Source organism: Mirounga angustirostris, unplaced genomic scaffold (genome assembly GCF_029215605.1).
Source record: "Mirounga angustirostris isolate CCGP_5_RB_7025 unplaced genomic scaffold, mMirAng1.0.hap1 SCAF_12, whole genome shotgun sequence".
Lineage (NCBI taxonomy): Eukaryota > Metazoa > Chordata > Mammalia > Carnivora > Phocidae > Mirounga > Mirounga angustirostris.
The window spans coordinates 85408427-85433995 of record NW_026991720.1 but is presented as its reverse complement, the minus strand read 5'-3'; the positions used below and the strand labels follow the sequence as shown (position 1 = coordinate 85433995).

The following is a 25569-nucleotide window of genomic DNA, read 5'->3' as shown; positions in this document are numbered from 1 at the left end:
TGGTCTTATCCTTTCAAAGTCGGACACAGTGTTTCATTCAAATTTCTAAGTATACATGTTTTTATTTTTTTCTTTAGGGACTGGTAGCTTAAAACTTGCAGATCTGTTAGCCTTATAAATACATCTGTTCAAAATATTCTGAGTAGGAGCATTTTAATCACGAAGCCAGCACATGTTCCTGCGAATCTGGTTAAACTCTGGCAGTTGTTCAATGGGACCTACGGATTCAAAGAAGACAGTTAAAAGTGAATAAAGGACAAGTATTAGTCACTTAGTGCGTGAGAGAAAAGGAGCTGGGCTTACCGACAGCAGCGAGAGCTGGGCTCTTATCATAAATATATTTGGTGCATACTTCTTGAACTGTCTCAGCATTTACAGCCTGAAAGACAGAAGATCCCAGCATTCGGAGCTTTGTGTAGGAAAGACAAGAGTCTACACCTAGAACTTTTTCGAACTAAAGCAGGGATTTACGATACATACTTTCAGCTTTTGTAATAAGGAACTAACAAGCGCCTATAGTGTCTAAAGACAGCTTACATCAATTCTTGCCTCAAGCTCCGGGATGGGAATCCTTCTGTTATAGCATAACATTTGTCTGCCAATATCTTCACAGATTGGGGTAGAACCTGTTTAAAAGAGAAGGAGAAACTAAGTAATGGAATACAGATCAAACCTAGGAAAATAGAATGTCGGTCTTTATTCTTACCGTCAAGTTGCAACAACATGTTTGTTTTCAGAAGATTTTTGGCTCGAGCAACTTCACTTTCAGTTACACTTGTACAGAGTCGCATCCTAAAACCATTGGGAAAAATCAAAATGTCAAGTAGTTTGAAAAGCTTACGTGCTTTTTGAGTCAGTGACTTAAAGATATGATCCTATAATCTATGAACTGTACCACAACATACAAGTGATTAGGACTTCAAATTAATGAAAAGCTGAAGTTTTCATGATCCCAGTAGCTACACAAAAGCTAAAATGTTACTGATTATTTTCTTGGTATCGTTAATTTCTTAAAAGTAGTATGATTACAGATAGAGGTTCAATCCAACATGAAAGTAGGCTGACCACATTTTGAGAAACACTTCGCCAGTCCCCATGTTAGGATCTGATACGCTAGAGAATAGGTCTGGAGACCACTGGTTTCTCAAAAGAATCCAGCGGAGTCTAACTTAAGCCTACTAATTAACAATTACACCCCCCCAGTTGACGAGATTTAGAGACCTATAAGCCATTTAAGAATGGTGGAGGAGAGGAACCAGAGCTAAGAAAGTTGTCCAAACAGCATGGGCCTTTCTGCCTCTGTCTCAAGGCACCAGTTCGGAGTAAAACGATACATTTTTCTTTTAGCAATGGCAACTTCAGATTCATTGGCATAATACCACCTTTCCAAACCAGGTAACTTGTGGAGATACTTTCCAAGCAAACTTTTAGGATCTTCTTTCTGAAGTAATCCGCTTCATAAAGATTAAGAATTTCCTACAGGATAAAGTCAGCTTCACATGAGACTTAGAAGAAACCTCTGTGATCTTTAAAAACATGGCAACAACTGCTACTCTTCAGTCTTGTTTTCTTGATTAAATGCTAACATCCCCATCAAAACCAATCACCAACGTGTGAGGAGGAAACTAGTTTAAAATGTGAATTCTAAGCAAGATTTACTTTCTCACCATTCGTTTTGAACAACACGCAGCATGTCTGCAATGGTGGCCGGTTCACAGACCATGTAGATCCCCCACAATCCCGTATCTGTGTAGGAAGTGTTGAAGGACTGGAAGCTATGACAGAGGTTGCCGTGACAGGTGAGCTGGGCCAGCTTGCTAGAGAGATTCTGTAAGGAAAAACATTGTCCAAGAGAACTGCAGGTGTATGTGCCTAACTTACCAGAAAGAAAAATTAATTCTGTGGCAAACAGTGAATGCCCCAACATGTGAAGTTTCTATCTAGCAACATCTCAAGAAGTTAAAATTCAACGAGACTAAGAACCATACTTCTCCCCAGCCCAGTGTATCCCCAGAGAAACGCACAATGTAAAAGCAATGAAACCTTGTAATTAACACAGTAGCTACAGCACTTCTAGAGTAATTCACTGCTGTCATCAGCCCAATCTGTAGGGCTCTTGGCTGTGTATGCTTAAACATTGGAAATTTTATTGCACGTGCAGCCTAAGATATTTATATGAAGTGTATTATGTTGAAATCTTTGAGTACATACTTTGTATTCTGAAGTAATTTCAGACAGAAAAGTTACAAAAATAGTACAGGGAATTCCCTTTATCCAAATTCCCTAAGAACCGTTACTTTACCATGTTTCTTTTATCATTCTCTTTAACAAAATTTTTCAGCTGTTTGAGAGTACCCTGAAAGATCTGATGCTTTTTTACCCTTAATTAAATGCTTTGTGTACACTTCTGAAAAACCAGGAAATTAACCTCCATACAGTCATTAAAACTAGATTAACACTGATATGGTACTATCAGTGAATTCTATCCTTAATCAAATTTTGCTACCTATCCAACTTATAAATTTTATGGCACCCACACAAAAAATTTTTTTCTGGCCCAGGATGCAATCCAGGATCAGTTTATATCTTATCAATTCACAGTACAGAGTTCCACCCTGTCATTTATTATGGAAAATTATTTTTAAAATCACTTACCATTCCTCCTCCAAAGGAGCGATCCCAATTGCCAATCAGTGTATTTGCAACCATGAGACAGATTGTATCTGGATGTGCCCAACCAACGGCCTCAACAGCTATTGCGAGATGCGCCAAAGGCATCTTGTCATCCCTCACTCGTATCTAGTTAAGACCAAGGAAACCCAACTCTGGTTAAGACTGCCACCGCGTAACAGGCTTAATAAGAAAGGTTTAATCATGCCACACTACACTGAACAGTCTAATCTGGAAAAATCTCTCGAGTTCTGGAAAGAACACCAAAAGATCTCCAATTGAACTACTGCAGACATAGCCACCAGATGATGACCTGGTCAAAGCGGATTAGGTTATTTCACTGGTAGAGATCAGCTAGTATTCTAATACTGACATAACAGGCTTATTCTTGTACCACCAATGCAACACAGTTCTGCGTCAGCCGACAGCAGACCCCTCTCTCCAGGTAGTCCCTTGAACGTCATCCCTAATGCGGCAAAGGAGGCTGCTGATGAGCTGAAGGCTACAGCTGACAAGGAGCGCCAGTTCTCTGCAAGTTCTGTCTCTAACAGCTACTCCCAGAAATGTACTGTGGGCAGAACTTAACCCGACGTGAAAGTCAAAATTTGGAGTGTTTTAAAAATATAATTTCATACCTCAAAATATATAAATGGGCATAGTGTCAAAGAAAAGACACAGAAAGAGCAAATTATGACATTCCCCTCAAAACCTTGCTTCCTTAAGAGAGAGGTGGTTAAGTAATATGGAATATAAGTGCATAAATCCATCCCCTTCCCTTTTTCTTTCAATTTAAGCCCCTGGTTTCTTCTATTTTACTCCTGTTAGAAATAAGCACATTTTGTACACATTCATAAATACAACACAAGAAACCCAAAGGGCTAAATACTAGCTAAGGAGGCTTGCCCTACCTCACTTCCCGTGAATTTGCAGGGAGGCAGAGCTGGTATTTCTCCTTTGTGTGTGGACAAAGAGTCACCAAAATGAAACTTTGCTAACTCAAGCAGTTCATCATGGGAAACTCCTAAATTGAAGGAAAACATTTCATATATCTAGTAGCAGCACGGTCTAAAGCAGACAACTACCTGCCAAACTTTGTTTTACAATAAACTCCAGGTGGTATAATGTGGTAAAAGCCTTTAGAGAATAAGCTCACGCAGCACACACCTTCTTGCTTTAAAAAGCTTGGAGGTGCACAGCTTTCTCAGTCTCAGCTTTCACAGCTTGCAGTTTTCATGAACAAATTCACAGCTAAGGATAATAAGACAGCTTGAAAATACCACATTCTATACAGAATCATGTTACATTACTAAAAGTCCTAGAATGCAAATTAGCAAAATCACTTTTCAGTAGTACATTTTAAGTAGAAAAGAATATAAATATGAATATGAGCTTTGTTCTCTGAGCTCTGCTACCAGAATTCAGGAACAAAATAATGTCATCTAAATTTCTGAATAAATCCATTCAAACTCATGACCCAAACAGATTCGGTGAAGGATAAACACAAAGACAAACTTAGAAAACAAATTTAAGCATGTGGCAAGTGCTTTAAAATATTGCCATGAAGGTTCTTTATATGAAGCCTTCCTTTAAAACGTAAAAGCACAACTTACACCCATATTTCCCAAACCAATCTGTGATATAAAACAAGACCATGTATGAATGCATGTTTTCAGAAGCACTGTGTAGGAGAGCTGCCTTGGCTATCAATCCAGAGGGTGACGATACAACAGGAAGAGCCTGATGTTCCACGAATGACAAGCAGAGTGAAAAACCATGGACGTGCACACAGTTCTCAGCACCTGACACCACCAACTTCCAGTGTTTCATTAACTTCACCTATAGCCCTCCCAATTGATTGGACATTCCAGATACTCCGTTCCTGCTCCAAAACCTCTGCATATCCTTATCCAAAAGGCAGGGAGCCAAAAAATGTTTTTTATGAAGCTAGATCTGGTCTTTTTCATTGAATTTAAGAAGCCATTGTTTATAAGGCTCAAAAAGACAAAATGCTAATATAGGAGAGGCCCTTAACTGTAAGATATCCCAACTTCAGCAGTGTCAAAATGAACCTATGAACTACGATTAAACCCACTGTGTCCATATGCCACCACCAAGGGCAGAGACATCCCAGACAGCGTGGTGGTTGAGGCCTCTGTCTCACTAGGTCTTCCTGTTTCCCAGGCAGTTTCAAATATGGACCCCCAGTCAGCACCAGCCATCTTAGAAACGATGTTGCCCAACAGAATCTCGGAGTGCACTCTACAAAGGTAACATGATTTAGTTTCAGAGGCCAATGAGTAACATGTTAGACTTAACCCTCATTTTCATTTTCTCCGTTATTCCCAAGTAATTAGCTCACAAGTCTTATCCAGGGCAACTCGAATTTTAATTTGTCATTTCTAAAGAGAGAAAAAATAAATCTACACAAAAGAACACCCGTCTATCTTTGTTTGACCCTAGAAAGTCAAAGAGAAAACAAACCTGGAAACCAATAAAGTGTACTGTTTGCCTAAATTCAGGAAATCCAGCAGTATCTAATGGGAATTTTCTTTCATTCACGGCTTCAAGTGTGTCCCCAAGGAAGCCCTGTCCTGATGCCACCTACAAGTCTGGATTCTCATTAAACACTCTCAATAGTTCCCTATATACTTCCCCTTCTCAGTAATTAGCTCTACTGAATGAATAAACAAATCAAAAAATGAGCAACATTACATACCCATTTCATGCCTGACCAAGGATGAAGTTGGTTCTCAAAAAGTAATTTAAAATCTCAAGAGATTCCCAAACTCTAGTACACTTCCCCCAAATGTCATTATCACCCAGTTTGTTCATTTGCCCATTTCCTTGCAAGTCAATTCCATTATGTGTAAACACTTATGTAAGTTCTTCTATTAAAAAAACCTCTACTAAAGACGGGAAAAGTCTATTTCCAGGGCTGTCCATTCCCCTTAACCAGCATATGAAACCATGTGCTCAGTAAATAATAAATGCCAGGACATGTCCTAACAGGATCAAACTAATAAGCACAACACTTTATGACTGTGTTTAAAACAGGTACAGAAATGTCAATCGACTAACCTCCAGCAGCAGCAAGTACTATTCTTGGCCCCTTATAATGTGTGGTTATATAATCCACCAAATCCTTACGGTTTATAGATCTGTAAACGGAGTAGGAAAAGCAATATAAATGGAAACTGAAAAGCACAGATCTTCATATACTATACCTGACATGAAACTGGACCTTAAAGGCTCTAAGTTAGATGCAGTCAGAAAAGGGATACGGGCAACAAGTATGAGAACAATTTCACCTCTTTTATATCGAGCTGGTACCATTACTTGTTATACCCATGAGTGCAGACACCTGGGAGTCCGGTGGGGCTCAGACGTAGCCACGCACAATTTCATGGGGAGCATCCGGCAGGAAAAAACGACGTTTTGAAACACACTGTTTGAATGTTTCTGAATGCTCATTTTCAAAACTCAGATTTTTCTCCAAAAAAATAAAAAATAAAAAAAACAACCTTGCGAATTATACCTACTTGATATTTTCAGTTGGTCCCAAAATTGTCCGTCCAAGTGCAGTATTTTGATAAGCTGTAGCATGAAGATAATCAAAAACAACTTCCTGCAAATTGGTTTCAACTTCCTGCATCTCCCTAAGGATGACTCCACGCTCACGTTCGATCTCTGCTTCTCCCAGCGTGCTGTTTTGTATTATATCAGCAAGAATTTCTACGGCTAATTGAAAATACAACAAGAAGAAACACTGAGAATCTTAATTGTCAATATTAAGCTCTATTAAACTAGCATCAGAAACCATGACCCTGAGCATCATTCGATTTTGACTAAATGACTAAACTAGGAAGAAACACACTTTTCCATACAGTCAATATACCTAAAAGGACAATATTAAAATTGAAAACATAAAATATAAACCCTGTGCTACAGAAGAACTTGAGGAAAATTCCTACATTTGTCAAAGGTCCCCACAACACTTGTAATGACTCCACCACTTCAGACATGCCCCAGAGTCTGCACACGAGTGTATACTGTTCTGTAGGAGGATTACAAAGTAGAAAATTATCTGCGTTAGAACATCTACGTACCTACATAGGATCCACAGCACCCAGGTATTTGCTACCCTGGTTCCCACAGCAATGAGGCTGCCCCATAAAGAAGGCAAGAAACAGCATAATCTAAAATACGCCCCCAATGAACCACTTACAGAATTAGGGTCTTCTCAAATATCCTTCCCCAATTAACTTAATCCCAGTGCCTGTGTCCACCCATTGGATCCATGTTGGCTATAGTCTCACCATTAGCAAAATCACTGATAAATGATGATCTAACAGAGATGGAGAGTTAACATGAAGAAAAGGATAGGTATTCCAAAAGATTAAAAGTGACCCTTGGGAAAAACTGATGAAGCCCTCAAATATTTAGACAAGAATGACCCTAATTTGCAAAAAGCCAAAAGTGAACTCAAAGATATCCTACTATGCTGTTAAACAATTTTATCAGAAAAATTATATACTTCTCCAAAAAGGAAAAACCTTATCTATTCTTCAAGAATTAGTACATAGTTGCAATCACAATCTAAATTTTAGTAAATATGAAACATAATCTTTAGTTTCTTTTTTTTTTTTTTTTTTTTTACTCTACTGCAAACTTGTTCCTCCTTTTAGGTTCACTTTAAGAGTCATTGTCTCAGAAGCAATTATGTTACATTCCAACTGTAGTTACCTCTAGACTGCCCAACATGACGAAAAAGATTGCTAGACCAAAGTAAACTGGGGCAGAGATCATGACCAAAGGGAAAAAATTATCTGTAAGACCAAATAAAAACCATCTGTCCAGACGAGAACCAGAGGCCATGATGGCTGATGAAGGGTCCAAAGACACAGGGGAGGACAAGGAATCCTGTGTGAAGACTCTCCTTATATGGGATTGGTAGTCTAGACTGGGGTTCGCTCAAGTGGGAGTTCATACTTCCTGGAATTTATGTTTTAATCAGAATCTTTCGGGGCGCCTGGGTAGCTCAGTTGTTACGCGTCTGCCTTCGGCTCAGGTCATGATCCCAGGATCCTGGGATAGAGCCCCGCATCGGGCTCCCTGCTCAGCGGAGAGCCTGCTTCTCCCTCTCCTACTCCCCCTGCTTGTGTTCCTTCTCTCGCTGTGTCTCTGTCAAATAAATAAATAACATCTTAAAAAAAAAAATCAGAATCTTTCTTTTTAATGTATATGTAATATTCTGTAGTAGTACATGTTTTTAATTTGTAAATATACCCATACTGATGTATAATCACATCTCGTACAATAAGGCTGGGTGATCATAAACATGTGGAGACTGCTAGTCTGAACATCACGTTATTACCTCATACACCAGACTTCACCCAACTGAGGGGACAAAAACCTCAAGCAAACCCCCCAAAAGACAGCTGCTTCAGAGAGCACTTCCACTGTGGATTCCTCAAGGAGCTCCCGGGCTCCCCTCCACTGGCAGGGCCTCTGTCCTTCCCAACCAAAAGCCAGGAGGGAAAAAACAGTCTTCAACCTTGTCTTGTCCTTTCTCTAGTCCTCTTTGTTTGCTTTCCCTGCTGTTTCCTGTGTAGAAAAAGGAGAGGGAGGAGCTAGAAGGCACAACTCTCTAAAGTAGCCTGGCCTACCCTCTGTTACTAGTCCTGGGGTAACATGTTTCAAGGAAATCATTAAGAACCTTACAAACGTTTTTTGCAATTCAAACCAACACACCCTCCCCACTGTTGTCATTTTAATTGGTTGTAATGCAAGTCAGACTACCATGTTATAAAATTTTATTTTATTTACTTGCAGGTGGTAGTTGTTTTTGTATAGAACAGGGAATTAAAAAAAAAAATTTGCTAATAACCAGAGCAATTACACAAGAAAACGAAATAAAAGGTATCCGATTTAGAAACAACCCAAACTGTCATTATTTGCAGATAACACATTATACACAGAAAACCCTAAAGAGACTCCATCTAAAACCTTTAGAATTAATAAATCCAGTAAAGTTGCAGGATACAAAATCAACATACAAAAATCTGTTGCATTTCTGTACACTAATAATGAACTAGCAGAAACTAAGAAAACAATCCCATTTACAACTGCATCAAAAAGAATTAAATATCTAGGATTAAACTTATAAGGAGGTTAAAAGACAAACTCTGAAAACTACAAGACATTAAGGAAAGAAATTGAAGATGACACAAGTAACTGGAAAGCTCTTCCATCCTCATGGATTAGAAGAATATTAAAATGTCCATTACTATCCAAAGCAATCTACAGATTCAATGCAATCCCTATCAAAATTCCAACGGCATTTTTCACAGAATTAGAACAAAGAATCCTAAAATTTGTACGAAACGACAAAAAATCCCAAATAGCCAAAGCAATCTTGAGAAAGAACAAAGCTGGAGACATCACACTCCCTCACTTCGAACTATATTACAAAGCTACAGTAGTCAAAACAGTATGGTACTGGCATAAAAAGAGATAACTAGATGAATATAACAGAACAGAGAACCCAGAAACAAACCCACACATATATGGTCAATTAATTTACAACAGAAGAACCAAGAATATGCAATGGGAAAGGACAGTCTCTTCAATAAATGCTGTTGGGAAATCTGGGCAGCCACATGCAAAAGAATCAAACTGTCACTATCTTGGGGCACCTGGGTGGCTCAGTCGGTTAAGTTCTGCCTTCAGCTCAGGTCATGATCCCAGGGTCCTGAGATAGAGCCTGAGCCCCATAGCCCCATACCGTATCCCCTTGCTCAGTGGGGAGCCTGCTTCTCCCTCTCCCTCTGCCTGCTACTCCCCCTGCTTGTGTGCTCACTCGCTCTGTCAAATAAATTTTAAAAATCTTAAAAAAAAAAAAGAAGAGAAACTACCACTATCTTACACAATATACAAAAATTAACTAAAAATGGGTTAAGGACTTGAACATAAGATCTGAAACCATGCAACTCCTAGAAGAAAACATAGGCAGTAAAGTACCTTGACATAGGTCTTAAGTGATGATTTTTTCTTTGAACTGACACCAAAAGCAACAAAATAAAAAACAAGTGGGACTACATTACACTAAAAAGCTTCTGCACAGCAAAGGAAATCATCAACAGACTGCTAAGGCATTAAAAATGTTTCACTACTACACATATGGCTCTGGAGAAAGTATTTTTGAATCAAGTGTTAGGGCCTGGTTTGTACAAGTCTTGCAGCTTACAACTATTTGATACCATCTGTCATGTTTACAGAAAAAAATAAAAATAGGCGCCCCCTCACCCAGAGTTTGATTCATTTTTTTCACATTTCTGAGGGTTACTCTTTCACAACAGACATAGCAAAAACAGTATTAGATTATTTTTGAACTTGTGAAAATTACCTATCTGCACCATACATAATAACAATACCTCTTGGCAAATCTTTAGAGAATGCTTTGGCATAATATACAGTCTGCTCTCTGGAGGTATAGGCATTGAGATGAGCACCCATGTTTTCAATCTCAAGTTCCAGATCTAATTGGGATCTCTTTTTGGTGCCCTGAAACAAAAAAGAAGAAAAAGAAAATTACGGTACCTTCCTTTATCTCTCATCTATTCTAAACACTTCAGACAACAAATATGAGGACATAAGCAATGTCAGTTTCATGCAAGGACCAAATATGATTTCTAAAGTGCATCCGGGGGGGCGCCTGGGTGGCTTAGTCCATTAAGCATCTGCCTTCAGTTCAGGTCATGATCCCAGAATCCTGAGATCGAGCCCCATTTTGGGCTCCCTACTCAACGGAGAGCCCGCTTCTCCCTCTCCCTCTGCCTGCCACTCCCCCTGCTTGGGCTCTCTCTGTCAAACAAATAAACAAAATCTTTAAAAAAGCTAAAAACTAAAAATAAAGTGCATCGGGCCTCAAAAACAGTGGTGTACTTACATATGACCCTTACATCCCAAGAGAAAATCCTTGTTTCAACTCTACAAAAGCAACTTTCAGTAATTATTTCAGATAATTACCGTGGAAAAGAAGAAAAGATTAAATAAATAAAATAGATTATATTACTGGGGGCACTTGGGTGGCTCAGTCAGTTGAGCATCTGACTTGGTTTCAGCTCAGGTCATGATCTTAGGGTCATGAATCGAGCCCTGAGTGGGGCTCTGCACTCAGAATGCTGGAGATTCTCTCTCCCTTTCCCTCTACCCCTCCCCAACCCACATGCACATGTGCATGCTCTCTCTCAAATAAAATCTTTAAAATATATATACACACCTACTACTGAAATAGTTCTCCTTGCCTGAGATTGAGATTTTTTTTTTTTTAAAGATTTTATTTATTTGACACACAGAGCGAGAGTGTGAGCACAAACGGGGGGGGGGGGGGGGGGTGGCAGGGCGAGGGAGAAGCAGGCTTCCCGCTGAGCAGGGAGCCTGATGTGGAGCTTGATCCCAGGACCCTGGGACCATGACCTGAGCCGAAGGCAGACGCTTAACCAACTGAGCCACCCAGGTGCCCTGAGAGTGAGATGTAAAGAAATTTAAAGAAATTTAAAGGAAATGTATTTTTATAAAGTCTTACAACTTGCCTTGAAAGCCATATGCTCCAAAAAGTGAGCTGTGCCGTTATTCTTCTCATTTTCATATCGACTTCCAGCATCAATCCAGAGCCCAACCTTAATGTAAATCAAGGAAAAATTAAATGAAACCTCATTTTCTCTTTTGGGGGAATGGAAGTGGAGAGAGGGGCAACCTTCTTCCTTTTTTTTTGACAAATGCTTTCCAATCCTAACACTAAAGTTTTCTTGACTTCAGTGAATTGACAACACATACCTGTCAACTATGAGACTTAAAAATTTTGGTCATCGAGCTATTGCCGGGTGGTAAAGTATCTACTTGCCAGTTTCACAGAGGACCGAGATTTTTAGCCCAACTTGTTAGTACAGCCAACTAACAACTACAGTATAAAGAACACTAGAGATTATCAGAAAATCTAGGTTCAGATCCTGGCTCTGTCATGTATTAGCTGTGTGACCTTGGACAAAACCATTTAACTTTTCTGAACTTGCCCCTCAATTGGGTGTGATGGTGCCTCCTACAAAGAATTATTTTAAAGATGAAATAAGACAATATATGTAAGAACAGCCGGCACAGAGTAGCCTAGAGAAAGTACTTACTTCACTATTATCACCACCACTAACAATAACACAGTAACAGGCTGTAAGAACCAGACGCAGACCCTGAACAAGGTACACATGCACTTGCTATGAAAGTGAAAGATTCGCAAGTAAGAGTCATCTGTCAGGCAAAATAACTGTCACTGTTTTTCAACCACCACCGGCCAATAAAAAGCTGAGATTTAAATCAACAATCCGCTCTCTCCTAATGAGGGGGTCACCTAAACAGTGGTTGCTGGAATCACTTACCGTGCATGTTGAGAGGCCAGAGTCTTCAGAGGCCACTCTGAGTCCGTTGTCCAAACGCGTTACTCGTGTTTCAGGAACATTCAGAACCACCTGTGTAGCAGCCCGTGTACTTCTCAATCTGTTCCCTCCAAAATACGACTGGTCGGGGGTGAAGGGGTGGCAGAGAGGAAGAAAACACATCACCATTCTGATATTAAATGTTGGTCAGAAAACCAAATCTGTCCCAGAGACTCTGTAAAGTACTCTTTCCTCCTCAATTTCTGTGCCACTGGGACCCACCCCTTTGCCGGCTTAGGAACCTTGCTTAACCACTCCTAAAGCCAACAACATGCCCACAAACATGCCCTTCCCTTCAGGAAAACAAGCAGTTATTACCATTATCCAGAGAGAAACTGCTTTTATTTCAGTACCTCTCCTAGACAGGTTTAATACTCATCACAGAGGCAACAAGCTGGGGGGTCGGGGGGAGACAAGAAAGGGAGAGAAAAATGTAAAGACCCCTATACACAACACAGGACTGAGATTTAGGTTCTCACTGTTCAAGGAAAACAGAAGGTTTTGGAAAAGGCAGAAAGAGAAGAGAGGAAGAAGGGCAGATGCCCAAGATACACTCTGACTGATCGTTGACTGTGGACCACTCGCCTGCCTGCAGTTTTTCTTTTCCTTCAGACACGTCCCAAGTCCCACATTCCTGAGGTTCTCATGAGAAAAACCTACATCCTGACAAAACTTTCTTTTCGCTTCCCCGGGGTTCGCAGAAAGCACAGCTGAGGAGGAAGCTCAGTCTTAGGCTGACAGAGAACTCTGATCGCCCTTTTTAATTTCCCCCAATTTGCCACCGCTGCGTCTCGAGCAATCAACACGCACTCAGTATGACCCCTGGGCAACTGGGGGAAGCGGCCGGTAAGCAGTGTCATCCCACACTTTTCTAGCAGGTCACGCGCGGCGGGGGGCCAAGGTCAGCTCATCCCCGGCGGGACCCGAGCATCCCCCTCCCAGGCCGCCGGCGCCGACCCGCCGTGGGGGTGCGGGGCGCCGACTCCACGGCTGGGCTGGCGCCCATGACTCAGGCGTCCCGCGCGGGGTCCGGGGGGAAGCCCCGGCCGGGTCTCGGGCGGCACCCAGACGAGTGGAGAGACGCTCACCCTCCCGGCTGCTCCTCCAGCCAGAAGCCTCTCCGCGAAACCCCAAAGCCGCCGTCGCGCCGCGGGTAACAACACCCCCCGGGCGGCCGCCGCCATCTCCGCTCGGGACTGGGAGGAGGATGTGCTTCCGGGGTCGTGACCCAAGGATCCGCGGAAGGAGGCGGGCTCCACCTTGTGGCCACGATGGAAATAACACTCTTTGAAGCGGTCCCAGAGAGCATGGATTTGGGCTTGGTGCGGAGCGGTTGGTCCCAAATAATACGAATTAGGGAGTCTGTAGGAGGTCCTGTATTACCAGTTACTTAGATCGCCTGTGGCGTGTACGGCTCAAATGTGGAGGAGTTAAGGGTAACCTGGGGCGACCTGTTATCCCATTGGTGGCTGGAATTGATTGGACAAAGTAGAATACGATCCAGAATTCACTGTCCTTCAGGAAGCATCTATTGGGAGAGACAAGCGTGGAGAGAGGAGGGAAGGATGTGTCATTGTTGACCCCTAGTCGCTCTTCCACCCTTTACAGTCTGGTTCCTTTAATTCCATCGAAATTGCTCTTGGTGAGGCCACTAATTGCTTAAAGACGGAGGCTTCACGGTCGTTATCTTACGGTCCTAATGGCAGAATTTGACATCGTAGATCTCTGAAAATTTCTTATTGTATCTTAGAGCCCCTCCTCCTTTTTATAGTACCTTCTTCTTTACTTTATTGGGCAACTCTTTATTCACAGATCTCTTAATGAAGCCAAAAATATAAGCACTGTTCTAACTGTGCTATTCTTAGGCTCATTTTACAGATGTAGAAATTGAGGTAAAATATATTGCCTGAGGTCACCATGCTAACAAGAGGCTGTGTGGATCCAAAGCCTGTGCTCGCAAACACTGTACCATTTTGCACTAAAAGTTGGTGTTCCCCAGCGTTAGGGACCTGGGCCTCTTCTACTGCACTCTCCCTAACAGTTTCCATTTCCACATAAAGACTTCCCTGTCTGCCCAAAGGCCTTTCTCCTGAGCTCCAGGCCCACTTACACCTTCAATGACTAGAAAGCTGCAACTGACTATGCTTTTGGCATCTCAGTATCAACTTGTCCAAAATGCAATTCACTGTCTGGCCCTAAGTCTCTTCCTGTATATGCAGTGCAAAACAGCCAAGGAGATTTCTGTTCACCCAGACATCCAAACCAAAAACCTGGATCTCATCCTTATCTCCTCTCTTTTTTCCACCCTCCACATCCAATTGATACACCCTGCTCCTGCCTCTTGAATCTGTTCCAGTTGTCACAGTTTTCCACCTTGTTGTCCATGGGATCTTTTTAGAATGCAACTTTTAGCACAACAGTCCCATTATGAAAAATCCTCCAATAACTCCATGGTCAGGATAAAGTGAAGGCTCCTTAGTATGGGAGATAGGGCCCTTCATGATCTGACTCCCACGTATCTTTCTGGATTCATGTCTCTCCACCTACCCTCTCTGCTATGATTCACAGGTTTAGCCCACACACGCAATTACATAATAAGGACAGCCAAGGTTATTCCTTCATATTTCCAAAACAAATGTGTGTTAACGTTAAAAAAGAAATACAAATATGCATACATATATACAAAAATATTTAGGTATAATCACAGGAAGCTCCTGGGAAATTTTAGCACATTTTAACTCAAAATTAATTTGGAATGTCAGAGAAAATGACAGAATAAAGACCTCCTAAAGTTCTTTTTCTCATAAAAGAAATGAAAAAACTGGTTTAAAAAAAATGACCAGAAGCTGGGGCGCCTGCGTGACTCAGTCAGTTAAGGGTCTGCCTTCAGCTCAGGTCATGATCCCAGGGTCCTGCAATCGAGAGAGTCTTCAGATCCAGCCCTCCTCCCCGTCAGGCTCCTTGCTCAGCAGGGAGTCTGCTTCTCCCTCTTCCTCCACCTCTCCCCCTGCTTGTGTGCTCTCTCTCTCTCTCTCTCCCTAGCTCTTGCTTGCTTGCTCAAATAAATAAATAGAATCTTTTAAAAAATAAAACAAAATAAGCTATTTAAAAATGTTCATAGAACTAAAAGAAACAATGTCTAAAAAAACAAAAACTAAACGGAAGTATGAGGATGATGGCTTACCATATATAAAATATCAATAAAGAGAGTTGTTATTTTTAAAAAGTCACAGTTCTGGAATTGAAAAATACAGTAACTGAAATGAAAAATTCACTAGAGTGGTCCAAGAGCAGGCGTGAACTGTGGAAGAAAGAATCAAATTGAGGATAGGTCAACTGAGATTATCAGTCTAAAGAATTAAAGAAGAATGAGGCAAAATGAACAAAGTTTCAGAATGCTGTGGGATAATCCTCAAGTCTACCAACACACACATACCAAGAGTCCCAGAAGGAGAGGACAGAAAAGGGCACAAAGAACCTTTGAAGAAATCATGACCCAAAACACCCAAATTTGATGAAAAACAGTAATCTACATTACACCGAACAGCTCAATAAATTCCAAATAGGATAAACTCAAAGAGATCCATACCTAGAAAGACAAAGAAAATCTCAAAAGCAATTTATCATATATACTTGATCCTCAATAAGCTTAGTAGCTGATTTCCCATCAGAGGCCACAGAGGCCAGAAGGCAGTGACATAACATGCTCAAAGTGCTGAAAGGAAAAGACTGTAGGCCAAAAATTCTATATCTCATGAAATGATCTTTCAAAAATAGAGGAAAACAATCTGAAAATAAAATTAAGACAATTCCATTTTTAATAGCAACAAGAAATGTAATACTTAGAAAATAAGTTAACAAAGGAGAAACACCTGGGTGGCTCAGTTGGTTGGGTGTCTGCCTTCGGCTCAGGTCATGATCCCAGGGTCCTGGGATCAAGCCCTGCATAGGGCTCCTTGCTCAGCAGGGAGCCTGCTTCTCCCTCTGCCTCTACCTGCCGCTCCCCCTGCTCGTGCTCTCTCTTTCTCTGACAGATAAATAAATAAAATCTTTTTTTAAAAAGTTAGCAAAGGAGTACAAACTTACACTCTGAAAACTATAAAACATTATTATTTTTTTAATTTTATTATGTTAGTCACCATACAATACATCATTAGTTTTTGATGTAGTGATCCACGATCCATTGTTTTCGTATAACACCCAGTGCTCCATGCAGTACGTGCCCTCCTTAATACCCATCACCGGGCTAACCAATCCCCCGTCCCCCCTCCCCTCTAAAACCCTGTTTCTCAGGTCCATAGTCTCTCATGGTTCATCTCTCCCTCCAATTCCCCCCCCCATTTTTCCCTTCCTTCTCCTAATGTCCTCCATGTTATTCCTTATGTTCCACAAATAAGTGAAACCATATGATAATTGACTTTCTCTGCCTGATTTATTTCACTTAGCATAATCTCCTCCAGTCCCATCCATGTTGATGTAAAAGTTGGGTATTCATCTTTTCTGATGGCTGAGTAATATTCCATTGTATATATGGACCACATCTTCTTTATCCATTCATCTGATGAAGGGCATCTTGGCTCTTTCCACAGTTTGGCTGTTGCGGACATTCTGCTATGAACATTGGGGTGCATATGGCCCTTCTTTTCACTACATCTGTGTCTTTGGGGTAAATACCCAGGAGTGCAATTGCTGGGTCATAGGGTAGCTCTATTTTTAAATTTTCGAGGAACCTCCACACTGTTTTCCAAAGTGGCTGTACCAACTTGCATTCCCACCAACAGTGTAAGAGGGTTCACCTCTCTCCACAACCTCTCCAACATTTGTTGTTTCTTTCCCTGTCCATTTTTGCCATTCTAACTGGTGTAAGGTGGTATCTCAGTGTGGTTTTGATTTGGATTTCCCTGATGGCTAATGATGATGAACATTTTTTCATGTGTCTGTTAGCCATTTGTATGTCTTCTTCAGAGAAGTGTCTGTTCATCTCTTCTGCCCACTTTTTGACTTGATTATTTGTTTTTTGGGTGTTGAGTTTGAGAAGTTCTTTATAGATTTTGGATACCAGCCCTTTATCTGTAGTGTCATTTGCAAATATCTTCTCCCATTCTGTGGGTTGCCTCTTTGTTTTGTTGACTGTTTCCTTTGCTGTGCAGAAGCTTTTTATCTTGATGAAGTCCCCAAAGTTCATTTTTGCTTTTGTTTCACTAGCCTTTGGAGATGTATCTTGAAAGAAGTTGCTGTGGGCGATGTCAAAGAGGTTACTGCCTATGTTCTCCTCTAGGATTTTGATGGATTCCTGTCTCACATTGAGGTCTTTCATCCACTTTGAGTTTATCTTTGTGAATGGTGTTAGAGAATGGTTATAAAACATTATTTAAAGAAATTAAAGAGGTTCTATATAAATGAAAAGACACCTTATGTTCATGTATCGGAAGACTTAATATTGTTAAGATGGCAGTATTCCCCAGATGGATCAACAGATTCAATACAATCCTTATCAGAATCTCAGCTAGATTCTTAGTGTAACTTTACAAGCTGACCCTTAAATTCATATGGAAACTCAAAGGACCCTGGATAGTCAAAACAATCTTGAAATAAAGGATTCACATGTTCTGGTTTCAAAACGTACTACAAAGCAACAGTAATCAAGCAGTGTGGCAAGAGTAAGAATGTAAGAATAGACAGTCATAGAGTTGTGCCAAGAATAGACAATCAATGGAATAGAATTGGGAATCTAGAAATAAACCCTCATGTTTATGGGCAATTTATTTTTGACAAGGATGCCAAAATAGTTCAATGAAGAAAGAATAGTCCTTTCAACAAAGAGTGGGCTAAGACAATTAGACACCCACATGCAGAAGAATAAAGTTGGACCTCCTACCTCATACCATATATAAAAACTAACTCGAAATAGATCAAAGATGTAAATCAAAGAGCCAAAACTACAAAACTCTTAGAGGAAAACATAAGTATAAATCTTAACAACCTTAGATTTGATATTGTTTTTTTCAGACATGACACCTAAAACACAGGCTGCCAAGAAAAAACCATAAATTGGACTTCATCAAATTAAAAACTTTTGTGCTTCACAGAATTAATGAAGTGACTGGAGAAGCAAGCTCTGAAAATGAGTAGGAACCAAAGAAGGCCAGGATATCAAAGGCACTGCCGTCACTGGGAGCTTGGTGCTTCCAATATTCTTAGACTCTCCAGTGGCCACTTCTGCTGTACATTTTCCCCTCACTATCCCTACTCTCCCTCAAAAATCAAAGTCAGAATCAAAATCTGAAGGAGATACCATTTTACCTCCACCAGGATGGCTAAAATAAAAGACAGTAAAAAATGTTGATGAAGATGTGGAGAAACTGGGACCCTCATGCACTGCTAACGGGAATGAAAAATGGTACAGCTAATTTGGAAAACAATTTGGTGGTTTCTCAAAAAATTAAACATAGAGTTCCCAGTTAACCCAGCAATTCTACTCCAAGGTTCACATACCCAAGCGAAATGAAAGCATGTCCACTTTTATACTAATATCTATAGCAGGTGGAAAGGTGGAAACAACCCCCATGTCCATCCATTGATGAATTATTAAGTAACATTTGGTATATCTATACAACAGAATATCATTTACAGTAAAATGAATGAAGGACTCACACACACTACCACATGGATGAATCTCGAACGCGTTGTGTTAAGTGAAAGAAGCCAGTGTATTCAACGATTATATGAAAGACCACATATTCTATGATTGCTTCTACCTGAAATGTCTAGAATAGGCAAATTATATAGAGAAACAGAGTACATTAGTAGTTATCTAGGGTTGGGGTTCATGGGAGGATTGGAGGTTGGCAGTTAATGGGTATGGGGTTTCTTTTTTGAGGTGATTAAAATATCCCGGAATTAGGGGCACATGGGTGGCACAGTCAGTTAAGTGTTCAACTCTTGGTTTCAGCTCAGGTCATGATCTCAGGGTCATGAGATTGAGCCCCATGTCAGCTCTGGGTTTGGCACGGAGTCTGCTTGGGACTCTCTCTCTCTCTCTCTCTCTCTGCCACTCCCACTCGTGCTCTCTCTCTCTCTCTCTCTCTCAGAATAAGTAAATAAATCTTTTTTTAAAATCCTGGAATTAGTGGTGATGATGGCACAACTCTATGAGTTGTCTTTAAAAGAATGGGATAATAGAACAAATGCTATGTTTATTAACAGTATCTGGATATCTGCCTTTCGTTCCCACTCCCCACCCTTTCCCATTCTATTCTTTAGGGAGCCGACCTGCAGATTGCTTGATTCATCAGGTTTTTAGTTGGATTTAGCCAGTGAAAATCACAGCAGGATACAAAAGCCTGGAGAAGTGAGGTAGGTGCCTTCATCCCTCAGCTTCATCCCCAGGACCTGAGGCCAAGGACACAGCCTCTTCTCCAGCTATCCTCTGCATTCTAGCAGCCTTTCCTTCTTCTACCTTTGAGGCTAAGTAGAGCAGGTCTCTGCTATTGCTAGTTCTAGAATATCGCACTTCCCCTTGTTGGTTTCTCTAAACCCCGTCCCTACCATTGTAAAAAGGCCCCTTATTAAACTCTCTTCAAATTACCCCATTTGAATAAGCTGGAAACTAGACTGATAGAAAGTTTAAAATTTGTGTTAATCAGTATTAATATGAATGAGATGTATAGTATGTATTATATTGTATTAGGATGACAACTGATTTCATAGTATTATTTGTCAGTATTTAATTTTAATTTAATAGAAGAAAACAAAAACTAAAATGAAAGTGAAGGAATCGTTGAACTTCAAAGATCTCTTCACCACAAGAGATATTATTCCCCAAAAGCTACTTCTTTAGAGGTCAGGAGCTATTGTTTAAATTGAAATACGGGGGCACCTGGCTGGCTCAGTCAGTAGAGTATGCGACTCTTGATCTTGGGTTTGTGAGTTCAGGCCCCACGTTGGGTATAGAGGTTACTTAAAAAGAAAATCTTTAAAAATAAAAATAAATCAATAAATACAAAATAAACTGAAATATGTATTGTTTTAAAATCCTCTCTAAAACAGGGCACCAGGGTGGCTCAGTTGGTTAAGACTCCAACTCTCAATCTCAGCTCAGGTCTTGATCTCAGGGTTGTGAGTTCAAGCCCTGCATTGGTCTCTGTGCTCAGCGCAGTTTCTGCTTTGGATTCTTTCTCTCCCTCTCCCTCTACCCCTCTCCCCGCTCGCACGCATGCTCTCTCACTCTCTCTTTCTCTCTAAGATAAATAAATAAATCTTTAAAAATAAATAAATAAAATCCTCTCCAAAGATTTAAAAATACATGTTTGAATAGCAACAGTAGCTCTTGACTCCCAGCTTTGAAAGAGAAAAGCATTTGAAATCTTACATTTCCTCCGACCTCATTCCTCTACCTCCTGATTTTTGTTGTGTTATTACTATTTTTGCATTACTCAGATGTATCCCATTCATACTCTGTTCTGTAATCAGCATTCCCATGATTGTTTTGTACTGGTCATAATATTTAAGTAGATCAGTGTTCATCACCAATCCCTTTATGTGGCTTTTCTATTCCTGAGTTCTTTGTAGGGATCAACATTTTAGTGGACTGCATTTCATTGTCCAACAGTTGTTGCTATTTTTGTTGTTTTGAAAGTTTGTCATATTCTTTTCATTCTTTCACATTTGAACATGTCTGCTTTTGCCTTTATACTTGAATAATAATTCTGAGAAAATGAAAATGTGACCCAAGAATATCAGGCCCAGATAAATTATTAAAGTAGAAGGAATATTGCCTTGGAAAAGCCTGAGGCTAACCAGAATTTTTCCCACCCTTAAGTATGGCTTGCCTTATCTGTTCGAATTCCTAAAAAATTACTTTATTCCCGAAGTTTAACAGCTGAACTAGTCTATGTCTTGGTGTTGAGTAATTTTTGTACTGAGCAATTTTTATCAAAATTCCAAGAAACACAATATGTTCTTACAATCTGCAGATCCACTTCTTCCCTCATTTTAGGAAAATTCTCTTTCAATATATCTGGCATTCCATTCAGGGTGTTCTTTATTCAGGGGTAGCAGTTATCCTTATGCTGAATTACTTTATCCATCTTCCATATTTGTTGGCATCTCTCTAATTTCCTGACGCTTTGGCCTTTTTATCTTTATCTTTTTTTTATTATCTCAAACCAGAAGTAGACCCACACACATCTGCCCAGCTAATTTTTTGCAAAGACCCATAAGTAATTCGATGGTCAAAGGATAGTGCTGGAACAATCGGATATTCCTAGGCCCCCTTCTTTCCAAAAATGAACGTCAACCTAAGCCTCACACGCTCTATAAAAATTAATTCAAAATGACTCAGAGACTTAAATATAAAACTATAAAATTTTTAGAAAAGCACATAAGATAAAACCTCTTTGGGAGGGAAGGCTAGAGAAAGAGATTTTAAGCTTGATACCAAAAGCATAATCCATAAAAGGAAAACCTGATAAACTGAACTTCATCAAAACTAAAAACTTTTGCTCTGCAAAAGACACTGCTAGAGGATGGAAAGACAAGCTATAGACAGAGAAAATAATTGCAAGCCATGCATGCAATGAACGACTGGTGTCTACAATGTATAAGTCTCAAAACAGTAAAAAAAAAAAAAAAAAAAAATACTCCCAAACGAAAAACAACCCAATTAAAAAATGGGCAGGAGACATGAACAGATACTTCACTGAAGAAATACAGATGGCAAATAAGCACATGAAAAGATCAACATCATTAGCCATTAGAGAAATGTGAATTAAAATCATGAGAGATCACTACACCTGTAGCAGAAAGGCTCAAGTAAAAAATAGCCCTAACACCATATTGTTGGTGAGGATGCAGAGAAACAAGATTTCTCCTACAATCCTGGTGAAAATGTAAAATTCCAGAGTGGTACAGTCACTGTGGAAAATAGCTCCAAGTTTAAAAAAAATAAAAAAAGTAAATATATGCTTGGGGCGCCTGGGTGGCTCAGTCGTTAAGCGTCTGCCTTCGGCTCAGATCATGAGCCCAGGGTGCTGGGATCCAGCCCCACATCCAGCTCCCTGCTCAGCGGGAAGCCTGCTTCTCCCTCTCCCACTCCCCCTGCTTGTGTTCCCTCTCTCACTGTGTGTCTCTCACTGTCAAATAAATTTTAAAAATCTTAAAAAAAAATTAAATATATGCTTACCCAACGACTCAGCAATTGCAGTCTTGGGCATTTATCCCAGAGAGATGACAACATCTACATGGTTATTAATAACAGATTGATTCATGATCACCAAAAACCTGGAAAGAACCCAGATATCCTTCAACAGATAAATGGTTAAATAATTAAATGATTTTTAAAAAATACATCCAGACTATGGAATATTACTCAGCATTAAAAAGAAATGAACTCTTGATAAATGCAACAACATTCATAGACCTCCAAAGAATTAAGCCAATCTTAAAAGTTATATACTATTTGATTCCATTTATATAACATTCTTGAACAGACAAAATTATAGAGACGGAGAAGACATTAGTGATTGCCAGGGGTTGAGGTAGGGAGAGGAGGAGCAAAGAGACAAGAGTGAGGTGAGCATGGCTAAAAAGGGTAGCGGGAGAGATCCTTGAGGTGCTGGAATTATTCTCCACCTTGAACATGGTGATGGTGGCACGAATCTCCACATGCGATAAAATTTCACAGAATTCAATACACGCAAATGAATGCATGTAAACTGGCCAGTGAGAAGGTCAGTGAATTACGGCAAAGTCACTTTCCTGGTCTTGTTATAGTTAGGCAAGATGTTAGCATTGGGGCAAACTAGATGAAGGGTACATGAGATCCCTGTATTATTTCTTACAACTGCACGTGAATCTACAATGACCTCAAAATAAAAAGTTGAATTAAAAGGAAAATGAAGTAACATTTCCAAAAGAAATGTTTTTATTATGAGAGAGGAACAGTGCTTTCTATTTATCGGTCATCATGTATCAGTCACATGGTCACCTGCTTGCACGCACACGCACACACACACCAGCCACACAATTTCTTTTTTTTAAATTTTTTCTTTTTTATTCTTATGTTAATCCCCATACATTACATCATTAGTTTTAGATGAAGTGTTCCATGATTCATTGTTTGTGCATAACACCCAGTGCTCCATGCAGAATGTGCCCTCCTCAATACCCACCACCAGGCTAACCCATGCTCCCACCCCCCTCCCCTCTAGAACCCTGTTAGTTTTTCAGAGTCCATCGTCTCTCATGGTTCGTCTACCGCTCCGATTTCCCCCCCTTCGTTCTTCCCCTCCTGCTACATTCTTCTTTTTTTTTTCTTTCTTAACATATATTGCATGTTTCAGAGGTACAGATCTGAGATTCAACAGTCTTGCACAATTCACAGCGCTTACCAGAGCACATACCCTCCCCAGTGTCTATCACCCAGTCACCCCATCCCTCCCACCCCACCCCCCACTCCAGCAACCCTCAGTTTGTTTCCTGCGATTAAGAAGTCCTCATATCAGTGAGATCATAGGATACATGTCTTTCTCTGTTTGACTTATTTCACTCAACATAATACCCTCCAGTTCCATCCACGTCGTTGCAAATGGCAAGATCTCATTCCTTTTGATGCCAGCCACACAATTTCTTATACAAATTGAAACAGAAAGGCAAATTCAGAATTGTTCATCTGGCCATAACTAATTAAGTAATAAAAGGAACTGCGAATGAACTGGAGCAAAAAAAAAAAAAAAAAAATCTTTGCATGTTTCACGAAGCTTTCCTGATCTGGCTTTTCCTACAAGGCCCCCCGCTCCGTGATGAGGGAGTGAGGAGTGTGCCATGAGATGTGTGATGGGACAGTGTGAGAAGCTCCCTGCATCTGGCTGTGGGGCTGGCCGCCTTTGTGCCCAGGCTGGACTCATTGAAGTGTTTTGGCTTTATTTCCTTTTGTTTCTTGCCTTTTAATGAGGCTCTACTGAGTGGAAGTAGGCCCTGGGTTGAATATGTAATCACCATGGGAACTGAGGTCCCTGGGAATGTGGCTCACAGCCCCCACATGTCTACTGTCAAAGTCCGGCTTGTGCACTCTCCTGCGTTCTGAAGGTTTCTGAGTGTGAGCGAGCGTAGGTCTGTAGGCCTGTGCATGTGATGCCCAAGGTGAGCTGATTAGTCCTTGAGCAGAGGCAAAGAAAACGGATACACTTTATACAAACACCTTTACCTCCTTCAGACTTCTGGTTAGTGCTTGTGAGCTGGGAATCAATTAGAACCAAGGATACAAAAAGAAAAATCGTTTCTGAAAAATCTGAACTCCCCACTTACCCCCACGCAGGCCCCCGTATCTCTGCCACGGGAACTAAGTCCAGAAGTTATAACACTAGAAAAATCTGATTTTCTTTTTTTTTTTTTAAGATTTTATGTATTTATTTGACAGAGAGAGACACAGCGAGAGAGGGAACACAAGCAGGGGGAGTGGAAGAGGGAGAAGCAGGCTGCCCGTGGAGCAGGGAGCCCGATGTGGGGCTCGATCCCAGGACCCTGGGCTCATGACCCGAGCCGAAGGCAGACGCTTAACGACTGAGCCACCCAGGTGCCCCGAAAAATCTGATTTTCTATCTTCCTCACCTTCATTTCCTCTTGGCCTAGATGACCCCAAATCATGAGGATTTTTCCACACCCAGAGGTCTCCTGGAATCCTTAAAATCATGAATTGCCTCCACATTTTGTTTTTCTCTCTGTTCATCCATTTTGTCTCTTGATTCACACCAGATTGATGTATACTGAACATTTCTGCCCCTGGTTTCTAATCATTCTACAAACCTTCCCGGAGATGCTGCGTTTCCTGTAGTGGAGACAGACAGTGCCTTCTAGACAAATGTTTTGCTCTAGATGTCTCCAGTGGCACCCTTAGGATAGGCTTAAACTCACTAAATCTTCGGGGTGCCTGGGTGGTTCAGTCGGTTAAGCGTCTGCCTTCAGCTCAGGTCATGATCTCAGGGTCCTGGGATTGAGCCCCATGTCAGGCTCCCTGCTCAGCAGGGAGTCTGCTTCTCCTCCCTCTGTCCCTCCCCCTGCTCATGCACGCTCTCGCTTGCTCTAAGTAAATAAATATAAAAAAAACAAAAACAAAAAACTCACTAAATCTTTGAGAGAAGACTCCAAGAGGTTCGGCAAAAGGACAAGAGGAAGACAGAGTCTAGATTCTAATTTAATGTGGGAAGAACTTCAATAAAGATCTCAAAACAAATTGGCAAGAATACCAAATATCAAAAGCACCTGGGTCCCAAGATGCTCTTCTTCAGATCTGGGTGTAAGATTCATGCAAAAGTAGATTGGACCTATTTACATTTGCTCGTTTTTCTGGTATCCGAGAAAAGAATAGATTCAGAAGCTGTAGGAATGGTGATTTGCCAGTTAAGTCAGATTT

General features: G+C 40.7%; 1 protein-coding gene across 1 annotated transcript; it reads right to left on the bottom strand.

Moving 5' to 3' along the window:
- Window positions 1-31: 31 nt before the first annotated feature.
- On the bottom strand, window positions 32-13402 carry PMPCB (peptidase, mitochondrial processing subunit beta). Its single transcript, XM_045864844.2, has 13 exons — window positions 13247-13402; window positions 12102-12239; window positions 11265-11351; window positions 10104-10233; window positions 6210-6408; window positions 5749-5828; window positions 3579-3691; window positions 2656-2799; window positions 1668-1828; window positions 707-792; window positions 538-626; window positions 304-379; window positions 32-218 (listed from the first exon to the last, which is right to left on the bottom strand). Exons 1-13 carry the CDS (start codon window positions 13340-13342, stop codon window positions 154-156), a joined length of 1464 nt encoding a protein of 487 aa, XP_045720800.1. The 5' UTR covers window positions 13343-13402; the 3' UTR covers window positions 32-153.
- Between the last annotated feature and the right edge of the window lie 12167 nt (window positions 13403-25569).